At 39.9% G+C, this 12,330-nt stretch overlaps 1 protein-coding gene across 1 annotated transcript in view; it reads right to left on the bottom strand.

Annotated features, from left to right (window-relative positions):
- ptprq (protein tyrosine phosphatase receptor type Q) overlaps nt 1-12,330 on the bottom strand; it is a 78,886-nt gene that overhangs the window by 35,322 nt on the left and 31,234 nt on the right. Inside the window, exons 18-26 of the mRNA XM_062040875.1 lie at nt 11,017-11,168; nt 10,801-10,946; nt 10,549-10,720; nt 7,527-7,847; nt 5,579-5,854; nt 5,353-5,504; nt 4,948-5,089; nt 2,423-2,698; nt 29-391 (exon numbers count right to left, since the gene is read on the bottom strand). Coding sequence (XP_061896859.1) covers nt 29-391; nt 2,423-2,698; nt 4,948-5,089; nt 5,353-5,504; nt 5,579-5,854; nt 7,527-7,847; nt 10,549-10,720; nt 10,801-10,946; nt 11,017-11,168 — 2,000 coding nt within the window. The remainder of the gene's footprint in view (nt 1-28; nt 392-2,422; nt 2,699-4,947; nt 5,090-5,352; nt 5,505-5,578; nt 5,855-7,526; nt 7,848-10,548; nt 10,721-10,800; nt 10,947-11,016; nt 11,169-12,330) is intronic.

Here is a 12,330-nt window from a genome sequence, read left to right as displayed (position 1 = left end):
CATGATAAGATTATTGCAATGTTCTTACTGCCAGCCAGGGTGCGTGCATAACTCCATGCTGTGTATTCACCAACGCCTGCATTAGTCACTGCGGCCAATTTGAAGCGGTAGTGTCTGTATTTAGCCAGAGGATGGACTGTGACACCGAGATCCTCTTCTGAAGCGTTAATCGACATTGTGATAGAGGATTCCACACAGTCTGAGCCTGGTTCTTCTTCCGGGGATGGCTGTGCGGTGGTAAAGAAGTCCGCTGCGCAGCTGGTGGAGAGGAGCTGTGCAAGGATGTGGTATTCTCTCAGCAGTCCTGGGATGGAGAGGGGGGCACCCCACTGGAGCGTCACATTGTTGAGGGTGACTTGAGAGATGGTGACGAAACGAGGGGCCGATGGGACTGCAAAAAGAGACAAGGAGGATTAAATCTATAAAAGATAATCATACAGTAGGTAAGGTTGTACTTCTGCCTCATTCCTGTGAGAATCCTGCGTGTGACTGAATCATTAAGGAGTGGGACGATCCAGGACAAGCTGCAGTATGCTCAAACAACCACCAGGTAGCATACAGTACAGGCCAAAAGTTTGGACACACCTTCTCATTCAATGCGTTTTTTAAAATTTTCATGACTATTTACATTGTAGATTGTCACTGAAGGCATCAAAACTATGAATGAACACATGTGGGGTTATGTACTTAACAAAAAAAGGTGAAATAACTGAAAACATGTTTTGTGTTCTAGTTTCTTTAAAATAGCCACGCTTTGCTCTGATTACTTTTTCACACACTCTTGGCAATCTCTCGATGAGCTTTAAGCACACCTGTGAAGTGAAAACCATTTCAGGCTACTACCTCTTGAAGCTCATCGACAGAATGCCAAGAGCGTGCGAAAAAGTAATCAGAGCAAAGGGTGGCTATTTTGAAGAAACTATAAAACATGATTTCAGTTATTTCCCCTTTTTTTGTTAAGTACATAACTCCACATGTGTTCATTCAGAGTTTTGATGCCTTCAGTGACAATCTACAATCTAAATCAGACCTGGGCATTCTGCGGCTCGCGGGCCGCATCCGGCCCTTTGTGCGTCCCTGTCCGGCCCGCGTGAGGCCAATTATAATCTACAAAATAAATTTTAAAAAGTATCTATGTCGAGTGTGCAATACAACAGTGCTGCTTTTGTTTTGAAAATCGTTATTTGTATTACTTCCGTGTGGACGTATGCGTGTGCGTGATTGTGAGTGAATGTGAACAGCTGCAATCATTAATTACAAAATAAAGTTGAAAAAACATCTATGTCGTGCGCGCAATACAACTGTGCTGCTTTTATTTTGAAAAGTATTATTTATGGGCGTGTGTCCGTGTGTAACCTGCGAGTGAAGGTGCACATGCAGCGACAAGTGATGCACGGTTTACACCCGAGGCGCTAAAAAGAGAAAAGTTGATGAAGAATGGCGTGTTTTCAACAAGACATGGACTGCCATGCAACGTTCCTTCTAAGGTGCGTGCCTGCGCAATTGCGCACTGCTCAAGCGTCTGCTGCGCGCAGCAAATATATGCCCCGCACCAAATCAAATCCCATCTGAATTCTAAACAAAATAAACATATTTATTCTATGTAATTTTGCAATGCAACTTTGAGTGACAGTGACAACAAGCGGCCCTAACGGTGTTCGTCAACACCGTTCAATTGAACACCGTTCAATTATTGTAACGTCTATCCGGATGCTTCGAGGACAGGAATTATATCGATCACTTTATTGAGCAAAACTGTTTATATTCGGACATAACCACACCAAAAACATAAGTAAAACACTTCTATCTCGAAAAACTAGTAATTTTCTGCCGATCAAACCAGGCCAAAACCAACTTGTCATCTGTCACCAACACGCATAGCACTAAACCACTGGTGCGTTTATGGCCAACAAAAAGTCGGACAACTCAAACACCACACAAAGTTACACTATGACTCCTCAGTCATACGTGTGCTTATTTTACTGTCATTTATTATTAATGTTAATTTATTTATATTAGTCATGGAATGCTGTTACACACACTATGTTGAAGTATTACTATTATTATTAATTATTATTATTATAATTATTATGTATCTTACGGTATACATCAAAAATAATATTGAGCAAAATTTAATTGAAATATTGTCGATGTGGCCCTCCAGCAGTGCTCGGGTTGCTCATGCGGCCCCCGGTAAAAATTAATTGCCCACCCCTGATCTAAATAGTCATGAAAATAAAGAAAACGCATTGAATGAGGCAAAGGTGTGTCAAAAATCTGGGCCTGTTGTACGGTAGGTAAGCAGATAATACTGTATCATCTCTATCTGACTTATCAGGTTGGCAGTGCATTCTTCACTCACGCTTTAAGTGAGGGATGAAGAAAAAACTAACCAACTGTAGAATTCTCTAAAAGGGTGTACCTGACTCAGAAAGAGTAGAAGCAGAACAGTTTATTTGGTCTCCTGCCCCTGCAGAGTTGACTGCGGCCACGCTGAGTACATACTCCTGCTCTGGCGACAGTCCAGTCAGTGTGTATTCGGGTGTGAGGACCTGGTGTGTGTCGTCCTGCAAGTCCATCTCCATTAGAATCTCATAAAAGAGGATCTGTCCGTTGGGGTTGGCTGGAGGTTGCCAAGAAAGCTGAATGGAATCCCAGCTGATCCCGAAACACGACAGGTTCCCAACAGCTTCTGACACTGTGGAAACAAAAAGGTAGTGACTAATCTGCTGAAGCACTCTGTCCACTGTGAGAGGGGAGAAGAGTCAAAATTAATTGCCAATTGGGCTTATCTTAGCATATTAGGAACTAGTTTTTTTTAGCACTCACTCAGGAAGTCACCAACTGTTTTTACCTCAGAATAATTGGGAACAAGACAGACCTATTACAATACCCCTTACGACTAAGAAATGCCAGAATTGTGACTTATATTACTAGATAACGTTAGCATTAGCATGTTAATGTCAGCTAATCAGCTAGCATTGCTCGTGTATGTCACTCCCAAGTCAATTGTTGCTATTCATTGCAAGATTTTTTTACGGTAGTATATATTTACAAATTTGAATAATCATTAAAAAGACTGTTTGCAACATTTACACAGATGCTGACAGGGCGCCAACTTTACGATGTATTTTACACAGTATATCCCGCCCTCTTACGGCTTCTCGTACATAATGACGTAATTGCGTACGTACGTAACAGGCGCATTAGCTTTTGGGTGTTGTTAGCTAATAATAGCAATTTGGATAGCTAGCATTAGCTGTCAATGAATGTGTATTCTATCATAACAACAACATGACTCCAAATTGTTTGTTGCTTCTCTTGGACTGCTTTTGTATGTGTGCACAAGCTCCCTGTGCGTACGTGTTGACGAGACCGGGTGAGTGACAGCCGTAAACACCAATCATTTTTTTCGGGCCGGTTAAAATGTTTTATTACATAAACTTTGTAACTGTGAAAAAATATAGACCGTTGTCAAACAAATGTGTTCTGTTAAACTACTAAAGGTAACATAGCGTTTCTTTGTTTTGAACAATGTTACTGTGAGGAAGTTGCAAACAGCACCTTTAATTGTATTAATCTAATACAGTCGTCCCCCTCTACAGCTTAAAATTATACATTAATATATAAACACACCTATTTTAATAGGAATCTATTTTTAAAAGACGTTTTAGGCAAAGAACTGGGCAAAATACGACCCGCGGGACACATGCGGCCCATTAAGATTTTTAATGCGGTCCGCCGGACGTTGTACATAATTTTATTAAGCCTTTAACATCAAAACTATAGCCGCCATTATAATGTGTAGTGCTGTTTTCAAATGACCTTGAACTATAGAAAGTATTTCATTGGTTGAAATCTGCACTTTTGGGTGTTATATGAGTTATTACGGTGATCTACGTCACAGCAGTTCAGACCAGAAACAAAGCAGAGTGGGCGGGGTTTGTTTTCAGAGCAGCCAGCCCGAAACGCATGTGTCAGGAACAGATGCGGAAGCAAATTTTTACAACAAATTTCTGCGTAAAAGTGATAATATATCATATTGTAGGTGTTTATTACACTTTGCATTCATATTTTGCTGTTCGTTACATTTTTTTTGTGTTTTGCTTGATTATAAAACATGTCTATCGAGGAGCTGGTCTGAGAAGTAAAAGAGGAGCGATGTTCATATGTTAATATTCAGTGTTTTATTGTTCATACTTAAAATTGTAAATCCCACTTTCTTTATTTTAATGTACATTTTGGCTCTCCCATTCAGTAAAACAAATTTAAATTCCAATCCGTTTTTTTGAGGTCATCTGTCATAACTTTTTTAGCATTCTACCATTGTGACTTTTGGTATTCGTGTTCCTGAAAAAAAGGGACCCAAACTCACATACTGTCCAGCAGATTTTTAGAGCTAAATGTGTATATATAGTTAATACACACATACACATTGGCCCCCCAGACACATTTTTTCTCTCAATGTGGCCCGAGTCAAAATATTTGCCCATCTCTGTTTTAGGCCATCGCCAAGCAACCAAAAGAAGCTTTTCTAAGCTGTTTTGAAAAACTTTCATTATAATTAATTATTTTACCAAATAATTCATTGCGAAAAAAATAAATCGATATTTAAAAATTATGAATTGATTTAGATCCGGGATTAATAAAATTCGCAATTCGGATGTGAATCGTTTTTGTGTGCACCCCAAATTTAACAGTATTGATATTTAAGTGTCAATTCGCACATCATTACCAAACACTATTATTTTTTTTGCTTCTCAAACAACAAATTGTGTGCGTACTTTTATCCTACTTTTAAGTATATAAATCTTTCTACTCCTGTTTAATCAAGATTTGTTTACATTTTGTATCAATTATTTGTATTTAATGTTGAGTGAATGAACTAAAAACGGAAATGCAAACTATTTGCCTGAATTTGCATGAACCCGCTTGTGTATTCTTTACCTGACTCGTTAGTGGTGAAGGTCACTGGGATGCTAAACTGGTTCCCGTGGCCCACTCGGGTGTAAGCGTAAACACTGATCTCATAGGTACGATGAGGCTTGAAGTCAGATATGTACGCTGTGGTTGATGGACCGGATGAATTCTAACAGAAAAAAAACACACATCTAAAATAAAAATATGACACATGGAAGATAATATAATCCAGTCCTGATAGTATCTTAATATATCATCTCGCATATGTGCACGTCTGAGTGAATATAATGTTAACTCCCGAGGCGCATCTGGAGTGTGAAATTAGAGCTAGCAATCCGTGTGACAGGTGTGTACTTTTGCTGAGTGGATCTCCGAGTGCGCTTAAATTGTTGTTATTCCGGACTAGCTTCCGGCGTGTGAAATTGACGGTACCCGGTGTGTGACGGCGTGTGTGATGAGGTTTCGGATCCTCAAGCCGTACTGTATCACCACTCCGTTGGGCTCCAGGGGAGGCTCCCAGCTCAGCCACACAGAGGCGGCTGTGTGGTTGAAAATAGTCAGCTTACGAGGAGGGGACGAAGGGCCTGGAACACAAAGGGTGGAAGATGAAGGAGACATCTGACGCGCGTGCACGGTAATGGTGCACACACTTACTTACCTCCTTCATCGGTATGCAGCATCAGCACCAGGGCGGGCCCGAAGCCTTTACGTGTTGAAGCGCTAATGGTCAGATTATAAGCGGTGTATGGAAGTAGGTTAGTGAACGTGAACGAACTGTTGGGGGTGTGAATGGCATTTGAGTCCCCTGGGCCGGACAATGTGAGAAAATATTCTGTAATCTCCCCGTTGGCCTCGAGAGGAGGCTGCCACACCGCAGCGATGGAGGTCGACGACAGGTTAGTCGTTGACACCAGCAGTGGAATAGAACTGGGGACTAAGAACACAAAATCAGGGTCACATGTACACACACTTGAGTGGGTCTGAGTTAGTTTTTGCCTCATCCCCCACTTAACCCTTGGGGATACCCCAAATGTGGTGAATGTTGTAAGTCGCACGGACCCCGAAAGGGTTTCAGCCAAAACAGTCTTGAAAGTAAGTCATATATGTTAATATTTTTTTGGGACTTTTAAACGCTTAGATCTGCATATCAACCTCAAATCGATCCGTCGATATAACGTTTTTTGTTGTATGCCCCTTTTGTCAAAGAAAACCCAGTTTTCTCTAATGAAAAAAACAAACGATGCAATATTTGTGCACGCATGCAAAATATTTCTTAACCACATCCACATAACTCTTATGTCACTACCAACATCGTGTTTATCATATATACTGTAAGTTGTCGGCGGATTCACAGCAACTATACATCTAATTTGAATAGATGGTACTCTATGGTACTCTGGCGGTATCTAGTGGGTGAGGGGTCAAATTACACCTCTTAGCACGTATTTCAAAAGGAAATGCTTGGATTAATTTGATTTTCATGGAAAAAGCAATATAGAAACAGGTTTACACACTGTAAAAAATGTGTTGACTTAACTCACTCAGGTCATCTTGTCAACTTATAGTTTCAAGTATATTACATTTCAAAACATGAGTTAACAAACTAGTCTGATGTAAGATGAACTTGAAAATATTAGTTGAGATACCTTTAAAATATGTTGGTTCAATATATTTTATCAAGTTCCTACAACTGTAAGTCAAGTTGGGTAAAAATGGTGAATGGTTTGTAATTATAACTGTATTTATATATATGTCACTATACCTGAGTATATGTACACATTCAGTATTTATATGATAACATTCACCCATACAAAGCATTGTCGTCCATATAGAGACAACTGATGCTAATCGCAATTTGTTTCTGCATCAGAAAAAAGTACTTAAGAGAACTAAAAAAAGATGTTGGTTGAACTTATTTTATCAGATTTTCAAGGTTCAACACTATGCGTACCGTCACATTGCTGGCGCATGCGTGTTAGTTAAAAGGCCCACCTTGACTTACTTTCTGAAGTTAACTGAACTTATTATGGGGTTTTAATGAGTTTCCGCGCTTGTTTCTATTTGATATTGAACTCTTCTTACTAAGTTGTGATGGACAATTTGTTCTGTCAACTTGACAACAAGAGTCCTGACTAAAAGCCAAAATAATTTTTAACAGTGCAGTATATTAAAAATTAAAAAAAAAGGCCACAATAAAAGGGAGTTAATGGAGGACAAAAGGGTCCCGGGAACTCCAACATATACTAACTCAAAAGCTTGTACTAAAAATAACTCAGCAAAGAACGGAAAATGCAAATTTAGAGATTGATTCTGATACAACTCCTGTGGCCATATTTCATCCCACTATCCTTTAAAATTAACATTCTGTTGCATTATGTCATCTTCAAAGGCAATAAAAAGACCCACAAAGGTCCCAGGTCTCCCCAACGGTTAAAGCGTGAGTGAAGAATGCGTGAAGTTTGAGCACAATGCAGCTAGTCCTGGATAAATTAACCAACCCCAACCCCGTAACGATTCAGTTGCACGCAGGGTTCTCACAGGAATGAGGCAAAAACTAACCTATTGTGAGTGCGTAGGGGAGGTGATGTCTGTGATCCTAAACTAACCGTCGTCATCTGTTCTCAGGTGCATCGTGCTGGTGTGGTTATGGGCAGGGCCGGCTGCTGTTGCCGGGGTAACAGTCAGCACATAAGGGAAATACTTCCTCAGTTTGGTGAAGAGGAAGACGGTGTCGGTGGTGGTGCGCTTGATGGTTTTGTTGACCACCGCAGGGCCTTGGTTGGATATGTTCGGGAGAATGCCGGCCTCCTGCAGGGTGAGCAGGTAGTGAGGACGGCCGTTTGGCTCCAAGGGAGGGTCCCAGCTGATGATGATGGCGGTGGAGCTGAAGATCTGAGCGGTCAGGTTGTGGACCGAGTCAGATGGCACTGAAATGGAAGTAATGCGAGATAATATTACTCTCTTATTGACCTACTTTGTTGTGTGAGTTATGCAAGAAAATACACATTGAACGATGTGAAAGTGAACAGCACGCCACTCAATGTCATCGTCTGTCACATAGTGTCATTGCAGAAATGCTGTGATTAAACAGTCAACAACCGCTTGTAAGATGAAAACATAAATAAAACAGTAGACAGGGATGGAACATAACAGACAAACAGAAAGATGTGGAGGATAGGATAGGAAGACCAAACATGTGTAATTGTCTTGAGTGGCATTGAAGAAGTTGCACAAGACGAAGGTAAAAAAAAAAAACAGGAATTTTTATATTGAGGGAAAAAAAAAAGGTCCTGAGGATAAATGAGTGGCTGTGAGGGGCCAGGTGTACAGTATGTGGAGAGTGAGCCCCTGCTGGGCTTGGCTGTGTGGGAGAGACAAGGCGCCGTGGAGGTCCACTGCTTGGCTGAGAGTGGAGCAGCTAGATCACAGGCAGAGATACAGAGTCAGCATGAGGCGTAATCATCACACAGGCAGACTATTCTTAGCAAGCAATAATCACCTCAATTTAGCTAAGTCACTGAAAGCTGTCTGCACCATTTTTCACAAAATCACATAAAAACAAAGAGATCCGTCTGACGTAGAGTTTTAGACTATTGAAGGTATGTTCAAGTAAATGCGTGCAGTAGGATGTTGGTATCATAGCAACAAAGCAATTGTGGCACAAGTGCAGCGTGATGCCGACCGGAAGACGTCAGGCTTTGTTATTTCTCTTTCGCCGAATCATTGCACTCTCGCTTTGTTCTTCTCCCCTTTGAAATCGCCCACAACTTTCATTCTGCTTGGTGAAAGGAAACACAAACTGGTTGTCCTGAAGGCGCACATCATGGATGCCGCCGGCGGGACAAAATAGGAGCCAGTTTGCCAGACTGAGAGTTGTCTCCTTTCACCTAGCAGGCTGAGCGCCACCCTTTTCGATCAGAGCAGAGTTTTTATGTCATTTTTCTTAGAGCTTGAAGAAGAGTGTGAAAAAGGTGTGCAGACGCGGCCTCCAGTGAGACTTTGACATATAGCAGAGGCCAGTGGATCCTCCAAAGTCAAAATCCTCAAATGTCAAACAAAATGCATGTGACATTCGGTCAGCGAGCATTTAAAGGACCCCAGATGAGTGTTTTACCTTTTTTTTTTTTTTAAGATGTCACCCCAAAAGGGTAACGGTGACGGCAAGGAAAAAAAGTGTTATGATAACCATAGAACAAGCAATACAATTAGCAAACACGAATTCTACCAAGCAGATGCTAACGTAAATACACCGTTTTTAATTACAGCACATGTACTGCTCCTTCTGTGTCCTTCAGAGTCAGTGGTTTAACTGTTTTTTTTTATTTATACACCGGTTAACAAATATTTGTACTTGTTAAGAAGGACAACCTTTATTGAATAGATTGTGTTTGACTTTGGAGGTTTCACCAGAGCCTAAGCACTTCAAACACTTCCTTAGGTGCACCTGCACAACTGACTGGGATTGACAATGTCAGGGAGGTATTAGCGATTTGTTTATGATTACCTCCACCAAGGAGGTTTTGCTTTCATTTTCTGTACGTGACTTCTTGTTTATAGTTTATGACAGGGGTTCACATCTTTTTTGACCTTGAGGCCCAACTTTTCCACAACAGAGGGGTTTGGGGCCCACTCAAATATTACCACTGAATTAATAATTTTATTCTTGATTTGAATGGTATTTAAACAATTACATCTAACATACTTACAGTTTAACAGGATAAACCTTGTAAAATGATTGGAAACAATGTTAATCACAAAGATTATTATTAAGGCTTAGATCAGGCTAATTACAAAAAAAACAACTTTTCAAATATATTGCAAAAGAAGGGAAACAAAAACTGATGAAAATAAATGTACATAAATAAATGTAAAAATAAATGTACACATTGTACAATTACACAGTGCTAAAATAAATACATTAATTAATAACAAATAATAATAATTATGTATGTTTTTTTAAACGTCAATGAAATTTAAATGCAAATGAAACAGCTTCAATGCTTTAGTCTTAATTTTTGCACTTAAGAAACTTCTCTATAACTTTAGCTCCATACTTCTTCTGTTTGTCTGATATTGTCATTACTGCCACAAGTGATGGAAAAGTGTATTACAACTGAGTACCCCATACGGACAACAGCTCAGAAACAGACATTTTTTGGCAGCCCTCTCAGGGGCAACAATGGGCTCTGGTCCTATGGTTTAGAAACACTGGTTTATGATATACCGTATGAAGCTAGATTTTTTTTCATAGCACTGTTGTATAATTATTATGTGTCCATTGGATTTTGGCGACAATCCATATTTGCACTTACTTTTTTTCTGATTTATATTTATAATGTTATTTTTGACTAATTTAACATCACATCAAGATTACACATTTGCACAGTGTGAAATTAAAGTAACGGAAATTTTAGAATGTGTTTTCAGTATTATGCAGAGCACCACTGCAGACTAGTCTAGTGGTAGTAATACCACTCTGAATGTGTCAATCAAAATGAAGCAGTACTTTGTTTAGAAAAACATATTTTCCATATATTGTGCAGGCTTACCTAATGTTAATGCCTACGAGAGTGTACAGTAATATGCAGAATTTCAGTGTATCTTTCTGTCCGTGTGTGTCTGACTGACCATCCTCAGGAATGACTAGAGTTAGTGGCTCGCTTTGGACCCCTCCGTCCCCCTTAGTTGTGCTGGAGGTCATCCACACAGTGTAGTTTGTGCCCCCAATAAGGCCAGTCACAGTCCAGGATAGAGCTGAGTCCGGCGATCCAGGGACAGACAGTTCAGAAACTGGAACTGTCTGTACAAAGCAGAATGACACGGGTAGTAACATCTTTTCACTTGTTTCTACTGTGTCTAAATCTTCTGGGTGTGTCTTACCTGTTTCGCCACAGTGTTGTTGTCCGAGTAGTAAATTGTGTAGTGAACAATGATTCCGTTGGGTTCAGAGGATGGCTGCCAGAGCAAGGTGACACTGGAGGCGGTTACATTTGCAAATGTCACCTTCTGGGGCGGGTCGAATGGCTCTAAATGACAAATGATGCACAGATGTGTGAGAAGATGCTCATGCACCTGTGCTGACTCATCATCAATCACCTGCATGAGTGGTGAAACTGATGTATGCCTGCACTCCTCCGTCTCCCAGTCTGGTCCAGGTAGACACGGATGCATTGTAGTGGTTCTGAGGGTCCAGATTAATAAGCACTGATGTCTCAGTAACATTCTGCAGCAGATCCATTGTTTCATTCCTGGCAAAGAGGAAAGAGGTCAGCTGGTCATTCGTATGATGTTCATGTTCCTCGTTTGGTGCTTTAGAACAGGGGTGTCCAAACTTTTTCCACCAAGAGCCGCATACTGATCAGTCAAAGTCTGCGGGGCCCATTTTGATATTTTTATTTTATTTTTTAAATATGCTAAAACAGATTTTATATATCTTCAAAAACAAAACTCTGTGTTAGTTTTGCATTATAGTTGACCAAGTATATTATTATTAAATATTAGAACATACACCTTTTTTGCATTACATTACATTTTTTTTGCTCTTTTTTCTTACATTTTTACAGTTTTTCCCCCTTGTAAGAATATAATAATAATAATACGATTGTGTAACTGCATAACCTAGAATGTTGATAATTCTGCCTGTACAAAATTATTAATGTTCAGTTACGCCTTTATTAGTATTTATTATTGTTTCAGAAATAATTCATAAGTTAGTATTATTGTTTTAATTAACTAACTGATCTTTGTTTAAATTTGTATTTAATTTTTATTTTGAGAGCTGTTAATATTTTATATCAGGGGTAACTAAACTTTTCCACCAAAGGCGTATACTAAAAAGTCAAGTACGTGGGGGGCGTTGTGATATTTTTTATAAAAATAAAAAAAAATGCTAAAATAGATTTTATATATCTTTAAAGACCTACTGAAACCCACTACTACCGACCATGCAGTCGGATAGTTTATATATCAATGATGAAATCTTAACATTGCAACACATGCCAATACGGCCGGGTTAACTTATAAAGTGCAATTTTAAATTTCCCGGGAAACTTCCGGCTGGAAACGTCTTGGTATGATGACGTTTGCGCGTGACGTCAAGGGTTGAAGCGGAAGTATTGGGACACAATGTGTCCCAATACAAACAGCTCTGTTTTCATCGCAAAATTCCACAGTATTCTGGACATCTGTGTTGGTGAATCTTTTGCAATTTGTTCAATTAACAATGGAGACTGCAAAGAAGAAAGCTGTAGGTGGGATCGGTGTATTAGTGGCTGGCTACATCAACACAACCAGGAGGACTTTGGATAGCAGACACGCTACCGTGAGTAAAGCTTTTGCTTCCAAACATTTGATCGCTTGCCCGTACGTGCGTGGCGCTATGTGCATGTCACGTACGTAACTTTGGGGAAA

This window comes from Entelurus aequoreus, linkage group LG03, assembly GCF_033978785.1.
Source record: "Entelurus aequoreus isolate RoL-2023_Sb linkage group LG03, RoL_Eaeq_v1.1, whole genome shotgun sequence".
Classification (NCBI taxonomy): Eukaryota; Metazoa; Chordata; class Actinopteri; order Syngnathiformes; family Syngnathidae; genus Entelurus; species Entelurus aequoreus.
Note: the sequence above shows the minus strand (reverse complement) of the source record. Positions and strands in the feature narration are given on the sequence as shown.